The sequence below is a fragment of the Stegostoma tigrinum genome, chromosome 29 (genome assembly GCF_030684315.1).
Source record: "Stegostoma tigrinum isolate sSteTig4 chromosome 29, sSteTig4.hap1, whole genome shotgun sequence".
Classification (NCBI taxonomy): Eukaryota; Metazoa; Chordata; class Chondrichthyes; order Orectolobiformes; family Stegostomatidae; genus Stegostoma; species Stegostoma tigrinum.
This window is the reverse complement of record NC_081382.1, coordinates 5,771,502-5,789,873: the sequence shown is the minus strand read 5'-3', so window position 1 is coordinate 5,789,873 and position 18,372 is coordinate 5,771,502. Positions and strand designations below refer to the sequence as shown.

The following is an 18,372-nucleotide window of genomic DNA, read 5'->3' as shown; positions in this document are numbered from 1 at the left end:
AAACTCCTCTCCAGCGCCTTTAGGCGGCGCCTCTGGCTGGAGGCCGCAGCCTTCGGTAACCAAGCGCGGGAAGATGACGCGGGTAGAGCTCACGCGCCACAGCAGCCGTCCAATCAGGCGTTCCGGAGGGGGTCAGGGGTGAAAGGTTGCGGGAGGCTGCGGACGTCTTTTGCTGGCGGGTGAGAGCGCGCGAGGGACGGGGTGAGAGTGTGGGTGGCCGTTATTCTAATGAGGTGCTCAGTGTCATGGCGGCGGGCTGTGGACGGTTCAGTTCAGGCAGGGCACGGGGCTAGGCCGTCTGCAGAGCCGGGCAACTGACCACCTGAGGGAGCGGGCATTGCCGGAGGGTCAGTGCTGAGGGAGCGGGCACTGCCGGAGGGTCAGTGCTGAGGGAGCGGGCACTGTCGGAGGGTCAGTGCTGAGGGAGCGGGCACTGTCGGAGGGTCAGTGCTGAGGGAGCGCGGTAACACTAGATGGCCATTGTACGGTTGTTTAGCAGCCCAGAGAGACAGTGACGCATTTTCGGAGGGGCAAATTTGGATTACGGCGTCTTTCATCTGTCATGTTCAATGCCACAGTTTTCCAGTACAGAAAATAGGGTCTATCCTTGATGTCCTATTCAATATGTATCTCTGTACCAGCATCTTTGGTTATTTATCCCGTTGGTGTTTGTGGGAGTTTGCTGTGATGGTTGCACTTCTTTGTCTGAAAAGTCCCATGGAATTTTTGGAGATTGTGTAGACTGTTAAATAAATATCTGCCTTGTTTTTGTTTGGGCCAGCTTTTCAATGTAGAATCACTACCAAGGTTAATGAAGATCCAATGTAAAGTTCCTATACAGTGTTGGGCTGCATGAATTGTAACTACTGTTGAGGCTTTGAGTGAGCATGGAGATTCATGTGAATTAAATAATATAAACAATAGATCAGAAGAAACATCTTGTATAATGTGGTCACATGGAATTCACTTTCAGAGTTGGTGGCTTAGATAAAATCTAAATCAATATTGATCGTTAGATTGAAAAGTGGATGAAGAGACATGCATGTTAGGTGTCTCAACTTAGATTGAGCAGTGTTTATACTTTTGTTATCCTTTCACTTCCTTGGGCTATCCCAATGTATTTCTCAGTGCATCAGTTATTTTTGAAGTATGTATAGGTCAACAACTAATTTGGAACTGACAAAAAGCAATGGAAGCAGTTAATTTTTTCTCAGTGATGTTTGCTGAGGAAAGTTAACTGTGTCTCTCCGCTCTTCTGTGAACAGTGTCAGGGATCTTGTGCCTGTGTGCGCAGGCAGATGGGTCCTCAGTTTAATGGTTCATTAAGACAATCTTCAGTGCGCCGTGCATACTGCAGTAAAGGTGCTGAAGTAGAGGCCTGTTTCAGTGTATACAGTAGAACATTGGTTGTAAGCAGACAGCAAAAAGTGTTTTTCTTTTTAACATTTTTTGAGTCATATGTCACAATTATTTTGACAATTCAAAACTAGCTGCTAGTGTATATTTAATTGTCCTTTAAATAATTTAGCTGAATTCTTTTGTATTTTTGTGTTTTTTAAAATTCCCATCTCCCAAATGATTTTTGGATTTGCAAAAGACAACTGTACAAGTACGTTGGCAGCCCTTTGATACCCTGCCCCATGTGTACAGCATCCAGTGTTTCAAATTTGTAACAGATCTGACCCATAGTGAAAAAACCCCAGTACAGAGGCACACCCATGATAAATTTATCCCAGTGCAGTATCCCCACTGCAAAATCCTTCTGAATATGGCATTTTCATGCAGTAGAACCATCCCAGTCTGGAATTCTCTGTATTAAGTGTATCCTCAGTGATATGTGGTAAACTTATACCTGAGACCATCTGGTGATGTGGGGATGTCAATGGAGAGGGTTCAGAGGAGGTTTACCAGGATGCTGTCTGGACTGGAGGGCTTATCTTATGAAGAGAGGTTGACTGAGCTCGGTCTCTTTTCATTGGAGAAAAGGAGGAGGAGAGCGGACCTAATTGAGGTATACAAGGTAATGAGAGGCATAGATAGAGTTGATAGCCAGAGACTATTTCCCAGGGCAGAAATGGCTAGCACGAGGGGTCATAGTTTTAAGCTGGTTGGTGGAAAGTATAGAGGGGATGTCAGAGGCAGGTTCTTTACGCAGAGAGTTGTGAGAGCATGGAATGCGTTGCCAGCAGCAGTTGTGGAAGCAAGGTCATTGGGGTCATTTAAGAGACTGCTGGACATGTATATGGTCACAGAAATTTGAGGGTGCATACATGAGGATCAATGGTCGGCACAACATTGTGGGCTGAAGGGCCTGTTCTGTGCTGTACTGTTCTATGTTCTATGCCCAAACTGCTAAACATGTATTGCTTATGTTACCTTGCATCCAAAGGTTTCCATATTCCTGAGACCTTTGTCCAAGGTATTACATCTTGGCCGGTAGTTTTATGGTAGTTTTGGAGTTGAGGAATGTCTCAGCTGCCCTGGACTTTAACACATCTAACTGAATTGTTTGTGTATTTGTAGTTTATGTGAGAAAGATGGCTGAGAGACCGGAAGACTTGAATCTACCAAATGCAGTCATTACTAGGATTATTAAAGAGGCGGTGAGCGTGAATTAGACAAGCATCTGTAATCACAGATTTTGCGCGGTTGACTCTACTAGATTGTGAACTATATTTTTATGCCTTATGATAACATCTGATAGATAATAAATTTTCCGAATTAAAAAGAAATTCTCACTGCTTAGTTGTTCACTAGTTACTATAAAATGAAGTACTTTTCTTGACAGAATTTTGCCATTTGAAGTTAAAACAATGAATGGATGCTGGAAATCTGAAACAAAAACAAATTACTGGAGAAACTCAGTAGGTCTGGAAGCATAAATAGAGAAAGCAGAGTTGATGTTTTGAGACAAGTGACCCTTCAGAACTGTTTCTATTAGTAAGGATAATTTGAATAAATGCAGCATTTGTTATCTGGAGAAATGATGTGAATAATCAATACAAGGACACACTTTACATTGCTTTTATAATATCACATACAATTTGAAATTGGCTATCAGGGGATGGTCAAGTACCAGAACACACACTTCATTGTTAATGCCCCAGTTAAAATGTAGTAAGTTCCTTAAATTTAAATATAGGCTATTGCAACATGTTGGCTATGTGAATAATAAATAATGTTCTGTTTGGAAATTACTAATGCCCAAAAGCTAGGTTGTCCCTATACCTGAGAACATGCAATTGGATGAATCCATTTGTTCTGTTAGCTTCCAGATGGAGTGAACGTCTCAAAGGAAGCCCGCAGTGCAATATCCCGAGCGGCAAGTGTCTTTGTTCTTTATGCAACTTCATGGTAAGAAATTCTATGTGAGCATTAAAGTGTCCAGTTTTCCAGAATTCTAATGTAGATCCTTTTTTACTATAATGGCAAAGTCTTTTTTTCCAAGTCTTTGAAATGTGGGCCTCTGCTTAATGAATAAAAGAACTAGCGTTAGTATAATGCCCAGGCTTATCAAACCTTTTTGCATAGGGTCTGCATTTCAATTTTCTCTGATTTGGAGGGTATCAGTGAGCAAATTTCAGGGGTATTGCTAGTTTGCTATAACTGTAAACATAACTTTTATAAAGTCAAGAAAATTATAGAATAATATATGATAAATAATTAATAAAAATTCTTGTCAAAGTGTTCGGTAGCAGAGGTAATTCAAGATTTTTTTTTGCCTTTTTGGTAAGTAGAAGAAATAGAGAAATACACTAGGTCCCAAGTTTCGGTCATGAGGGAAAGTTAAGCAAACATAAAAATGAGGAGCAGGAATAAGCTGTTCGAGTCTATTTGCTATTTGGTAAAATCATGGAAGATCCAGCTGTGGTCTCATTGCTGTGTTTTTTTTCTTTATTTATTAATGGGATGAGGGCGTTGTGGCTAGGCAGCATTCATTGCCCATCCCTATTTGCATTAGTAATTTCCGTAGTTCATCAATTTCTTTTTAGTTTTAATAAATGGTTCAACATCCAAAACCTTGACTGACGACAAGTCTTTTGATTGTCTGGAGTCTGACCTGCTCTCAATGATTTCAGTGTTTGCTGTCTTTGGTACGGATTTACCAAATGTGCAGTACTTTGCTTTTCGTTCGTCAGAAGAGTTTCAGGATTAGGGATGTGGGGACAGGTGAGCAAGCAGTGTTTGTTCAAAATCATTTGATGGCCCACATCCATGATGTTCTCTCATACTGTTCCCAACTTCTACTCCATGTGGCTCGGTTGCATTAAGTATGCCTCACTGTCCTCAGTCAAAAGTACATATTACTCTCGGATCAGGTCTACGACAACTCAAGGCTCCTTCTTTCATAAATAGCCTCTTTAAACTTTTTCACCCTCCCATCCCCACCTTGCCTCTCAAAATGAATGAAATATATTCCTAATTAACAGACCAGGATGGGTGAAATTTAGATAAATGACTTAAAAATTCTGAGGAAACTTATCAAAGAGCAGAGAGCTTGAAGAGCAGAAAGTTTTACAAGTAAGTTCCAAAGTAGACATTGTACTTGCAATGGAAGTGGAGAAAGGGGCTGCACAAAACGTTAGAGTCTGAGGAAAGCACTGTTCAGGAAGGGCTGGAAGATACAACAGAGATGTGAGGTTATGTGTAAATAAGTAAATGTTATGTAAGCATGTTATGGAGTTGCAAAAACTCTTTGTACTTGGCAACAAAATTGTGTACAAGTTACATTAATGGAATGTGAGGCCAGCACAAGGGTCTGATGTGACAGATTTATGTTAATCATGAGAGGCGCTGATTGGGTTAGGGATGGGAACCGTTATGAAAATGAAAGTAATCCACTTTCAAGATTGATAAGATCTGGTTTAAAAATTCAGCTCAAGAGGAAGAAGAATGCGCTTATGAGGTTTAGTAAACATGGATCAGAAAAGTCTCCAGAGGGGTACAAGTTGGCCAGGAAGGAGCTGAAGTAAGGGCTAAGGAGAGCTATAAGGGGGCATGACAAAACCTTGACAGCTAGGATCAAGGAAAACCCCAAGGCTTTTAACACGTACGTGAGGAATGAGAGAATGACCAGAGAAAGGGTAGAGCCGATCAAGGTTGTTAAGGGAATTTGTGTACGGAGCCTAAACAGACAGGAGAGGTCCTCTTAATGAATACTTTCTGTGGTATTCACAACTGAGAGGGACCTAGTTGTAGGGGAGGACAGTGTGAAACAGGCTGGTAGGCTAGAGGAAGTGGATGTTAGTATGGAAGATGTACTGGGAATTTTGGGGAACTTTAGATAGATCAGCCCCCCAGGCCTGATGGGATTTATCCAAGGATTCTATGAGTAGTGAAGGAAGAGATCGTAGGGCCTTTGGCGATGATCTTTTCATTCTCACTGTCCACAGGTATTGTGCCCTAAGATTTGAGAGAGGCAAACGTAATTTCCTTGTTCAAAAAAGGGAATAGAGTTAACCCCAGAAATTACAGGCCAGTTTGTCTTGCTTCAGTGGTAGGCAAGATTTTGGAAAGGGCTCTGAGAGATGGGATTTATGATCAATTGGATAGGCACAGTTTGATTCGTGATAGTTGGCATGGATTTGTGAGAGCTAGATCATGCCTCACAAACCTTATTGAATTCTTTTGAAGAGGTGACTAAACGTGTGTTTGAAGGTAGAGCAGTGGACGTGGTATACATGGATTTAAGTCAGGTGTTTGATAAGGTTCCCCATGGTAGACTCATGCAGAAAGTAGGGAGGCATGGGATGGGGGAAATGTGGCAGATTAGATTCAGAATTGGCTGACCCTTAGAAGACAAAGGGTGGAAGCGGACAGAAAATATTCAACATGGTGCTCAGTTACAAGTGGTGTACCATAAGGATCCATTCTGGGTCCTCCTATTTGTGATTTTTGTAAATGATTTGGATGTAGGAGTGGAAGTGTAAGTTTGCAGACGATACGAAGGTGGCTCGAGTTGTGGATAGTGCGGAGGGCTGTTCTAGGTTTCAAAGGGACATTGATAGGATGCGGAGCTGGGCTGAGAAGTGGCAGATGGAGTTTAACCCTGAAAAGTGTGAGGTGATTCATTTTGGAAGGACAAACTTGAAAGCAGAATACAGGGTTAACGGAAAGATTCTTGGCAGTGTTGAGGAGCAGAGGCATCTATGGTTTCGTGTCCACAGTTCCCTGAAAGCTGCCACCGAGGTGGATAGAGGTGCTAAGAAAGTGTGTGGCGTGTTAGCTTTCATTAATAGCGGGATTGAATTCAAGAGTCATGAAGTTATGCTCCAGCTTTACAAGACCCTGGTTCAGTCACATCTGGAGTATTATGAGATAACAAGGTGTAGAGCTGGATGAACACAGCAGGCTAAGCAGCATCAGAGAAGTAGAAATGCTAATGTTTCGAGCCTAGACCCTTCTTCAGAAAATTTTCACACTGGCCTCCCCAACAACTAGGACCCCCTCAGTTGTGAATACCAAAGAAAAGTATTCATTAAGGACCATTCCTGTCTGTTTAGGCTCCGTACACAAATTCCCTTGTTATCTCAGGTTCTCCAGCAGCTGCAGTTCCTACTGTCTCTGGAGTATTGTGCCCAGCTCTGGTTGTCTCATTACAGAAAAGGTGTGGAAGCAATGGGAGAAAAAGTGCAGAGGAGATTTACCAGGATGTTGCCTGGAAAGGAGGGAAGGTCTTATGAGGAAAGGTTGAGAGAGCTAGAGCTTTTGTCTTTAGAACGATGAAGGATGAGAGGTGACTTGATAGAGGTGTACAAAATGATCAGAGGTATAGATAGAGTGGATAGCCAAAGACTTTTTCCTGGAGGTAGCTATTATGAGGGGGCATAGTTTTAAAGTGAGTGAGACGACAGAGGTAGGTTCTTTACTCAGAATAGTAGGGGTGTGGAATGAATTGCTGGAGAGGGTAGTGGAGCCAGCCTCATTAGGGGCATTTAAGTGGCTATTACATCGGCATATGGATGATAGTATAAGGGAGGGGTGGAGGTAAGATAGACCTTAGATTTGGGGTAAACGTTCGGCACAACATTGTGGGCCGAAGGGCCTGTACATCACAGTTCAGGCCAGATGTTCTAAGTCAAATAGGAGGCCAAACTTGCAAATGTTGTGATTTGGCATGAGGCATTAGCTAGGTAGAGGGCATGGAGTCAGCAGCAGAGGGATTTTGAGGTAAGGTCTAAAGACAATGTCTTTTTTTATATTCCTGCATTGAGTTGAAATAAAATTGTATTTCATCAATTCAGAAATTTAGGTTCTAAACCCATAGCAGCTGGGAACTTTAATTTCAATTAAACATATTTGAAATAATTAGCTAGTCCCAGAAGTCATGACTGAAAAACTGTTGGATTGTCATGAAACCCATCTCACTCAAAACTTCCTTTTATTTGGGGAGGAAATCTGCCGTCGAGGTCTACGTGAGACTCCATACCCACAATGACGTAATTGACTCTTACTTGCTAGGCTGTTTCAGATGGCAGACAAGACTTTGATTGTCTGCAAGAAGCCAGCTCAACTACCACTTCCTCAAGAACAGTCAGTGATGGGCAATCAATGCAATCTTTACCAGTGATGCTCACATTCTGTGAATGAAAAACATTATTCTGGAGATGTTCTCGAGGATGGAAGAAAAGTTGTCAGTGTATGGGCACTAGTTCATTTTTGAATAGCTAAAGCACAGATGCACTCAGGTGCCTGAGTATGAGAGTCTTGTTGAAAGTTGGAGAAGTATTTACAGTCTGTCTAGTACTTACTGGGAGCATTATGTTAGTTCTCAGGTCTGTCTAATGTTGCAAGAGTTCTGTAAATGCTCTTAGAAGTTGATCAAAGTTTATGGGATAATGTGTTAAGAGCTTTATTGAATGTAAATATAAAGAGGTGCATTAAAGTCTGTATCTTCCCAGTGCGAATAACTTTGCAATGAAGAGCAAGAGGAAAACACTGAGTGCCTCTGATGTGCTTGCGGCAATGGAAGAGATGGAGTTTGATCGCTTTATAACCCCACTGAAAGATGCATTGGAAGGTGAGGAATCTATGATGCACTGTTTAGACTATCGAACTAGTTGCATTGACATTTAATTAACGTACATTTGTGGATGTCACCATTTTACATGCTTAACTGGGGACTGGATGTCAACCGTAATTCAAAAATCTAGTTTTTTAATGCTGAAACTTTTTTTAAGATTGGAGACATCGTTTAATGTGAAATGAAAAGTGGTGCACAGTACAAGTGAATAGGTACTATGCAGCCTGAGTACAGTTTCAAAATGGGTCAGTGGTCAATTTGCTCTCACAATTCCCCATAAATCCTTGTGTTGTGGAGTAGTTTAAATCACCTCTCAACTTAGTTTTTTGTTCTAACATCAATGCCAAGCAGTATTTATTTTACACCAGGTGGGAAGAGAATCTCTACTGGTAAACCAGAAGACTTCTTCAACAATGCAATGTTTCAAAGATCTTTTATACTATTTTATAAGGTTGTGTTTGCTGACACCAGCACATGTGCAGTTTGCAGTGCTAAAATTTGTACGTGTGCACTTAAAAAGACTTGTGGAGGGTGCTGATTCATCTGTCCAACCTTCCCACATTCTAGCCTGTGAACCCTTGCGGTTCATCTCTCCACTTTGAAGCTTCAGTTCCCCCAGGCCCTCTGGCCTTTTTCACCTGCCTGATCGTCTCCTCTCCTGCTTTCTTCATCTTGCTGATCACCACCACTCACCTCAGTCTTCCAATCACAGACTGATTTTTACTAATCCTTCTAGTCACCAGCAAGCACAAGAAGAAAGCAACCAGTTTTTGAAAGAGCAACTCACCATTTCTTTCCAGTACTTTTGTGGGGCTGACTCTTTGGTCACCCCACAAATGAAATTTAATGCCAATTAGTCTAACAACTGTCAGAAAATTGATGGAATCTAATTAATAGTGAAGTATCTGAACATTTTGATAATTTCAGTTGATAAGAAGGAACTAGCACAGATTTGTAAAGATCTATGAAGAGAAAACAGTTAACTGACCTGAAACGTTAACTCTACTTTTTCTGCACGTATGCTGATAGACCTGAGTTTCTCAAGCAATTTGTGTTTTAGTCAGATTTTCAGCATCCATAGTTCCTTGGTGGTTTTGGATTTGTAAAGGTCAGGCTATGTTCTAATGAACCTGATTAGAAATTTCTCAAAAATTTAAGTCAGAAACAAGAAATATCAGTGTAAGTGTTATGTAAATAGTGTAGATAAGGCACAAAACTAGATTTAAGTGGATAAATGTGCCAGATGCATTTTAATGTGTGCAAATATAAGATCATCCACTTTGAATTTAAGAAATCTGGATCAAAACACTTTCTAACAGTGAAAAGCTAGAAACAGCAGGTATCCATGAGATCATGAATAGATCTAGAAAACTGACAAAAAGACTAATAGAAAGCTGCCCCTCACTTAGAAGGCTTAGACTTCGGAACAGAAATAGACCATTGAGCTCATTGATTCTGCTCCACCATTCAATGGGATCATGGCTGATTTGATAATCCTCAACTCCGCTTTCCTGCCTTTTCCCCTTGATTCTCTCACTGAATAAGTATCTGCTGATCTCAGTCTTGAATACACTTCATGATCTGGGCTCAACAGCTGTCTGATTTTTTTTTTAAAAAATTCCACAGATTCAGTACTATCTGATTGAAGAAATTTCTAATATCTATCTTCAATGTGTGACCACTTATTCTGAGATTATGCTCTCTGGTCCTAAACTCTGAAGAAACTACCTTTGACAATCTAGCAAAAACAATTCAGGTTTGTACAATCTCTCCTTTATAGCTAATGCACTTCAATCCAGGCAACATCCTGGTAAACCTCTTTTGCACCCTTTCCAAAGCCTCCACATTCTTTATAATCTGATGACCAGAACTGCGTACAATTCTCCAAATGTGGTCTAACTAAGGTTTTATACAGCTGCGATGTGACTTGTAAACTTTTATACTCAATGATTTGATTGAAGACAAGCTTGCTATATGCCTTCTCTACCACCTTAACCCCATCTAATCCCTAGATAGTAAGAGGGTCCCAGATGACTTTTCTATAATCTGCCTACATATCTGATCCTTTGGCTATTGGGAGGCCTATAGTACAAATCTATCATAGTGATTACACCTTTCTTATATCTGAGTTCTACCCATATGGCCTTGCTGGATGACCAATCAGAAATGTCCTCTCAGCGCAGCTGTGACATTCTCCTTAATCAGTAATGCATTCTTCCCCACCCCATTTACATCTGTCTCTATCATGCCTGGAACATTGAACCACCAGGCCTGCCCTTCTCTCAACCAAGTTTCTGTAATAGAATTTTCTACTAAATTCCTTTCTCAGTCCACTCCAAACAACTGTCCTCATTCTCATGAAATTGCTCGTATTTAAACTTAGCACAGCTTTCTCTGACCCAAGTTTTCTCCTCTCTCCAGTTGAATGCTAAATTCTGGTCACAGTTTCCTAGGTGTTCTTTTACTTTGTATGATTTTTTAAATCTGCCTTATTGCACAACAGATCCAAAATAGCCTGATTTCTGGTTGGATCTACCACATATTGTTTCAGGAAGTTGTTCCATCTGTATTCTGATTTCTTCCTTATGGCTTTCTCTACTGATGTATCCTAATCTATATGAAGATTAAAGACACCCATGATTAATGTATTGCTTTTGTTACAACCCCTGATTATCTCCTGATTTATTCTATCCCATTGTATAGCTACTGTTAGAGGGACTATAGACTACTAGTATCTTCTTTCCCATTTTTCGTTTCTCCACACACACATTGATTCAGCACTTTTCAGTTCAAGATTGTCTCTTGCTGTCACATTTATTCTATCCTGTACAACCATGCCAATGCCACCCCACTTCCTTTTTCTTCTGATGTTTCAAAAAAAACTCACACCCCTGAATATATAGTTCCCAACGCTGCACTCGTTGTAACCATGATGCTGTATTGACCCTAGGATCATGCCTGTTAACCTGTATTTGTGCAGTAAATTCAAACATTTTGTTCTGAATACTATGTGCATTCAAGTACAGACCCATTAATTGTGCCATTTTTCCATTTAACGCTATTAATTGCTGTTTTCCATGTTTGTATGCACTGTCCCACACTAGGTATCACTGTGCCCTGTAATGCTGCCGTATCGTCTAGCCTAGAATTTTCCCTCTTCCACTGCCCCATTAATTTGAAGCCTCTTTATAGCCCATGGTTATTTGATGTGACGGTACGCCACTCGTCCAGCATGGTTCATGTGAAACAACAGTGTGGAGCTGAATGAACACAGCAGGCCAAGCAGCGTCGTAGGAGCACAAAAGCTGAAGTTTCAGGCCTAGAACCTTCATCAGAAAAGCCTTTTCTGATGAAGGGTCTAGGCCCGAAACGTCAGCTTTTGTGCTCCTACGATGCTGCTTGGCCTGCTGTGTTCATCCAGCTCCACGCTTTGTTATCTCGGATTCTCCAGCATCCGCAGTTCCCATTATCCATGGTTCATGTGAAGTCCATTCCTGCAGAACAGCTCCTTTCTACTCCAGTACTGGTGCTAGTTACCAACGAACTGAAAGCTCTTCTGCCCACAAAAATCTTTGAACCATACAGTTAACGACTTTGTTTTCTCAATGCCAGTTTGTCTGTGGCTCAAGGTAGCAATCTAGAGATCATTACCTTGGGGGTTCTACTTTTTTATTTAGCTCATAACTGTTGAATCTTTAAGCAAAACGTTCTTTTTAGTCCTGCCACTGTTGGTGACAAACAACTGGATCCTCTTCCAGTTCTTCAGTCAGAGGCAGTGTCCTTAACCCTGCTACCGGACAGATCTCACACCCTTTGGGACTCCTGGTTACAGCTGTGGAGAACAATATCTGCTAATTATACTGTCCCTTTCCACAGCTATGTTCCTAGATCCATCTTTTACCTGTGAGACTCCATGTACCAAGGCTAGTATGGAAAATGTTATACCTCACATGCAAATCTATGGTCAGGATTAACAGTGAGATAGTGAGCCTGCTGATGGAGAGTCTAGAATTAGTGGGCACTGTCATAGATCTTTTGCGTGCAGCTAGAGTAAATAATTTGATCTGCAAAATATGGTACATGTTCGAGATGGTCTTCAGCAAGTGTCAATTAGTGTGTTCACATTCTAACCATTTAATAGATAAGGATATTTTCCTGAAATTCTGCACGAGGGTTTATTGATGACTTTTGTCTTGATGTTCCCTAATTTTGTGCTCCCCACCAGTTTTATGTAAATCAGTGGAACAATAATCTCTTGACTTAAAATAGCCATGTTCTTGGACAGGTGCTTCAGATAAATCCCAAGCAAAATTCAGTTGGTATGACAAGTGAGGTAAGTGTTTTTCACCCCCACCCCTCCCCTGTAGTATGGCATCCCATTCTTGTAGAGCCATAGATCTAGTGGAGGGGTTGAAGCAAAGTGGTGCATCTGTAAAAATATGAATGAGCTGCTTGCAGCACTGTAGGTAGACTAACACAAGAGTGTAGTTTAGACTATTGTGATTTCTTGACTTCCTTAGTCTCCCTACAATTAATATGCCATCACTTAAGTGTGGGTAAATAGGCAATGAGAATTTCTTGCTTATCGTAGAAGTTGTTCATGAAACAACAAAATTACATTTCCAATCTCCAAATTTATTTTTGGTATCTAGTCCTTTAATCACTTGTTGTTTTCAGCATTCAGATGGAAAATGGATCCATTTTCCCCTCCCATAATGGATTTGCTAAAGTGGTGGAAATTAATTAATCTATTCATGATTGTTCTTATTTTCTAGTTTACAAGCGAGAGCAGAAAGGGAAAAAAGAAGCTTCAGAACAGAAGAAGAAAGATAAAAAGTCAGAGAATGAAGAACAAGACAAGAGTAAGGAAGAGGAGAATGAGGAAGACAGTGAAGAGGTGAAAATGGTAGATGATGATCAAAAGGAGATGGAAAACGAAGATGATGATGTAGAAAACTGACAGCTGTGAATGCTACCCATGTGACTAAGGGAGAATGAGCACAAAGCTGTTTGCAGATTGACCTCCTATTGCAAAGATTACCCCTATACTTCCACAGCCCTGTTTTAGGGCATTATTACATTGGGAGAACAGGAAGACAGTGCTGGAGCTGTATGCTGCTGGCTGTTTTTGTATAGTTTGCACAACAAACTTTATTTTGCTAACCTGAGTAATGTTTTTGTAAAATTCAAATTTTGAATAATTTATTCAAAAAACCCACTCTTGCATTGCGCATTTCTGATGTTCTCCAGCACTAAACTAGTTTAGTGGTGGAAGTAGACTACCTTTTATCAGGGAGGTTAAAAAAAGTGTTTGACTCAACCCAACCTTAGAAAGTTGGCTATCATTAGATAGCTGGGAAAAGGTAATGGTCAGGTTAGAGATTTCAGTGTTTGCACTCAATGGGTAATTGAGCTACAACTTTTAGGCCAGCTGAGGGGAAGTAGACATTTCAACCCTACTTCACTGTTGGTGTACTTGTATTCAAGTCAGAGAGACAGTTGCTTGCTAGGGAAAGAAATCAAATTTAGCTGTATTCCTTAAGTCAAAGTAGCTGTTTAAAAAACTTTTCCTTTTAAAGTTGCTGTATGGGTAAAGTATGTTCTTAAAGAATGTAACAGCAGGCTTGAAGGACTGAGTAGCAGTAGCCTCTGCTGCTTAAGGTGAAGCCAAACAAGTGCCACTAGCTGGTAGTATAACTCAAGTTTAATGGCTATGCCAAACTGCAATCACAACTAAAATTCCTTAAACTAAATGCCTTTCCTAACAAAGAAAGAAACCAACAATCAAATTCCAGGAATTGATTTGACTTAAACTTGTGAAAATTCTCTCTTCATTTTACTAGTAGCAGGAAGAGTTTAGACAGACAGTCATCTCCAAGATCCATGTGCAGTAGTTAAAGGCCATGTTGGCTGAATGTCCAAGAAAAGAATGCCAGCCTTTTTAAAATGTTGAGTTGCAAGATGCTCTAGTTGTAAATTTTAATACACAATTTGAGTTGTAATTCTCCTCACAATCTTGTCTGTTAAAGATTGCTGTGTAATGAGGCCATACAAGTCACACTAAGCTACAGCAGTTTCAGGTTGCCATAACCAAAATCCATTAGAGTGCATGTGCAGATATAACATGGTCATAAAAGCTGGTTTAACTGCATGCTGAATTCTAATCTAACTTCACCTCACCCAAGTATAAGTTATTGTACATGGGGCAAAAACCAACATAGCCCTAATCACAGGATGAGCTATTGTTCCAGAAAATTAGTTTATGCAGTGATTTCCACCCCCAGTTTCTGGCCACACTTGGGTACTACTTGTTCAAGAAAACAGATTCAAACACCAGCACTTTTAAAAATGCTTTATTTGGAAAGTTGGCACCTCCATTTTATTCCTGTTGGAAGAAAGAGAATGTCAACAATTTTGTAAAACCAAAAGGTTAGAAATCAAAATAGCATGACAAGCAAAAAAAAAACTTACTGAAGGAACTTCAATCTTGCCCTGGTTGATATCCTCAATCACACTGTGAGGGTGTTTGCCATCAATGTTGCAGCCAATGGACTGTGCAGTTCCCAGAATTTCCTTGACAGTTCCTGTGGGTTGAAAGCAAGAGTGGTATTACCTATTCCATTAATCTATCATTAATGCTGATACACTGGTAAAAAAGTCAAACATAACTTGTTCTTAAGTTAATTTTTCAGATCAAATGTCATTAAAACCTTAATTCATTAGAATGGTTGAATATTACATTTGCTCCAACTCCCACAAACATGAGGGGCACTCAGGCTTCACCAACTGGCACTTCCCATACACCAAGGAACAGGTGCCAGTGACATTTTCCAACTGTGTAACCTTCCCATTTCCCCACAAATCTCATGGACTGTCCAACAGTGTTGGACAGGAGTTGGCATAGCCTCAAACAACTGGCTGCCATATTAAACATGCTGGGTGGTTTAGTTGGAAGTCCTTTGAAAACATTACCAATGAAAACCCCTTCACATACTTAGCCTAAGTATGGTCTCAAACTTGATTATACTAGTACATGCACTACATAATACACTGTCAGTCAGTACCCACCTGAAAGTTCCCTGGCCAGAGAACGGTGCCTCATTTGACGAGCAATAGCAACTACTTCGTCAAAGGTAATGCTGCCACTGTGTTTGACTAGAAAGGAGAAAACATCACTCATCAATACAGAGTCCTGCTTACTGACAACAGACCAAGTGGACCACCAGCAGGAAAATTCACTGTTGAAAGAACAGACCCAATTTAGTTTCAGATTTCAACTGCAGGGATTTACAACTTATGCCATAGCAAGGGAGAAAGTAATAAGCCAAATGCTAGCCATTCCTATGAGAGCAAGATCCCAAGTGTCCAGAATTCCAGATAAGGCATTGGCAGGGCAACTGCCTGTTTAAGGGACAGGTAGAAAGCAAGTGATCCTCTTGCATGATTAGATACTTAAAACTGAATGCAGGGACAGTGTTCACTGCTAAGCTTTTATCATAAAAATGACACAAGTGTCAAATGGAAGCACCAGACCCTCACCAAAATCCTGCAAAGTGACTTACTGTTCTTTTGCTTCTTCCTATCTCGGGGAGGCTCCTTCAGTGCTTTGATGATGAGGGCAGAAGCAGATGGCACAACCTCAATCTAAAATGAATAAAAATACAGATGTCAATGCAAGATGCAGCAATAACAGCTTAAAACAAAACTGCAAGACTTTTACATTCTCAGCCTCAGCATTTCATCCATTTGCACTGTCACTTGCTGTTTGCTCAACTACATCCCCATGTTCAACACACATTGTACAAGAGTTCAACGATCATTGCCCCCAGATCCCAAGCAGGGATATTTAAACATTTTCCACCTAGAACATGCAGAAAACCATTCTGACCAATGCAAAAAGCAACAGTTAAAACCAGTCAAATGCTCAGTAAGCACCACTTCTAGGTTGACCGTTGGAGTAGGGATAGATTCAGGTACAACACCTTTTCCACTCCCTCAAGCCACATGCATTGTCTGGCTTGCTCAACAGCTAAAAGTTGAATCAGGATAAAACATCAAGCTGCATAATTTTCCCAGGTTATTACATGACAAAGCCTGATGCACAAAACCTGCTCTACACATATTAGAAGGTCAAGGCAACAGCTGCCCTGACTGAGACTTACTTTGAATTGTACATGTTTAACTACACCATACCAATTACTGAAGCATTGTCATGGAACTGCATATTGTTGATTGTAGGTTAAAAGATGAAGGTCAAGTCCTACACTACTTGTTTTCTGGGCATACCTCTTCCTAGAGGGGTGGTCAACCACTGGCAGAGAAAATAGAAAGGGATCCTACTCCCAATTGGACAAAAGAACAAAAAAGCCTAAGTACTTCAGACATTAACTCAACATTGTACTAGTCACAACATTATCTTGTTATACATGTCCTAAGTTCTTGGAAGCCCCAAGAGGTGCTGTAATTTTTTCAGCAGGCTATGATAAACAAATCAATTTACTTTTATTACTACAACTGTAAAAGCAGTTAATCCAGACACAGACACTTTCCTCCTCATACCTGTGCCTGTCGGTTCTGGATAGTCAGCTTGATAGTGATACGGAGTCCTTTCCAATCACCTGTAGCCTTGGCAATATCATCACCTACTTTCTTAGGAGACTGAGCAAAGAAAGCAGAAAACAGCATACATGATTATTTAAAAAGATTTGCTAGCAATCTGAAATCCGTATCAAGACAAGAGGAAAGACTCACCAGACCCAGTGGGCCAATCTTGGGAGCCAGTGACGAGGTAGCACCAACTTCACCCCCAGTACATCTGAGGTACACTGCATATACACAAAAGACAGTCAGACATGCTTTATAAACTGCCAACACATGAATTCATTGAGACTCACTAATTCCATCTTGTAGTGTGGATTTTAGGCTCAGTTAGCATTTTGTAAAAATCAAGCCTTTGCAAAGTGTTCTCCAACTATATAACCTTTAAAGTGATCAAAAGCTTCTGATCAATCTCAAAACTGTTGCCACTAGCTCCCCAGACAAAAACTCCTCCCACTGAAGACTAAACACTTTAGTCCTGAATCAAACATTTTAAGCAGGAACTGCTTTCAGGTTTGGCTCACATTAAATTCAATGCAATTAAGTGTCACTGTTTAAAAACAATCTTGGAGTTTAAGAAAAAGAGAATCATCAGCTGTCCAGACAGGATGTACGAGTGAGTTAAAGGTGAAGTAGACTGTTAATCCCACCACTGTAAAGAAAAACAAAGGCTCTTTTTGGTATCAGTAACACAAACATGATATCAGATATCATTATAGAGTCATTGAACCCCAAAAAGATCTTTTACTTTTCTTGCCAATGGTGGGAGTAACAGTGTATTTCAGGACCTACAAGACACAGTGTATATACAGACACAGGACAAATCGACTCGAGCTTGCTCCACAGCATAGCTGTAATGAACTCCACAACTCCATTTTCCAAACCAGTCCACAGCTTAACTTCATGACCATACAGCCACAACATAACTTGAGTGAAGCAGCTTGTCTTAACCCTGTCCCACATACAACCTAAATGGGACACCGAAGGCACTACAAAAGTGGTTTAACCCATTGCACGGACAAGTACTACTTACTACCCACCACTTATAAAGCCACATAAAACTTTGAGAACACGGGTGTTTTGACAACCAGCCTGCCGCATGTCTTTGTGCGATAGGCACGGTTAAAAACCCACAGGCTAGGATTTATCAAGCATTTCCCACGTGAGTGAATTAATTCGATAAGGAAAGAGAAACACATCAACCACAATACAGTAAAAGGGAATTAGTGCAGCGCGTCCAGATCGTGACAGTGTAACCGCACTTAGTTGAAGCGGAGAACAACAAGAACACAATAGGAGTAACCTCATTGTTGCCAAACCATGAACGGTGAGACACTTACCCGGGGATGGCCGGGGGCAGCCCGCAACCAGCGGCCCAGGATCCGCGGTGACACGCAGGACACGTGCCCAGGCCTAAACTCAAGGCCTCCCCACCCCTAACCCAGGCCCTGCAGCCTCCCCACCCTCTGAGTACACACCGATTTTAACCTCGTTGGGATCGAATTTGGGAGGCATCCTCGCGGTTACTGCGGCGACAGGCGGTTTCGGTGTCGGATGAACCCAGAATCGGGACGACCGAAGACAAGTTACACCGTTACCGACAGCAGCAACTGAAGAGAAAGAACACGGCCGCTCACTGTTTTATATACACCAGCAAACTCTCGCGAGATTTCCCGACGGCAACGGGACGGCGCCATCATGAGTGTGGTCTGTATCTACCGGTACCATGCACCACGCAATTCCGGTAAAAC

General features: G+C 41.1%; 2 protein-coding genes across 6 annotated transcripts; one reads left to right on the top strand and one right to left on the bottom strand.

Moving 5' to 3' along the window:
* The first annotated feature begins 124 nt into the window (after positions 1 to 124).
* Positions 125 to 16,531, top strand: pole3 (polymerase (DNA directed), epsilon 3 (p17 subunit)). 5 transcript variants are annotated; one of them, XM_048558858.2, is made up of 5 exons: positions 125 to 179; positions 2,524 to 2,603; positions 3,269 to 3,354; positions 7,902 to 8,020; positions 12,799 to 16,531. In XM_048558858.2, the coding sequence occupies exons 2-5, from the start codon at positions 2,538 to 2,540 to the stop codon at positions 12,981 to 12,983; spliced, it is 456 nt and encodes a 151-aa protein (XP_048414815.1). In that variant the 5' UTR covers positions 125 to 179; positions 2,524 to 2,537; the 3' UTR covers positions 12,984 to 16,531. The 5 variants fall into 5 exon arrangements, with proteins under 5 accessions (XP_048414815.1, XP_048414818.1, XP_048414817.1 ...); XM_048558861.1 differs by having other exon boundaries at positions 178 to 201; XM_048558860.1 differs by lacking the exon at positions 125 to 179 and adding an exon at positions 216 to 347.
* On the bottom strand, positions 14,361 to 18,251 carry rpl12 (ribosomal protein L12). Its single transcript, XM_048558856.2, has 7 exons — positions 18,100 to 18,251; positions 16,775 to 16,848; positions 16,583 to 16,681; positions 15,586 to 15,667; positions 15,092 to 15,178; positions 14,495 to 14,607; positions 14,361 to 14,408 (listed from the first exon to the last, which is right to left on the bottom strand). The coding sequence occupies exons 1-7, from the start codon at positions 18,134 to 18,136 to the stop codon at positions 14,403 to 14,405; spliced, it is 498 nt and encodes a 165-aa protein (XP_048414813.1). The 5' UTR covers positions 18,137 to 18,251; the 3' UTR covers positions 14,361 to 14,402.
* Between the last annotated feature and the right edge of the window lie 121 nt (positions 18,252 to 18,372).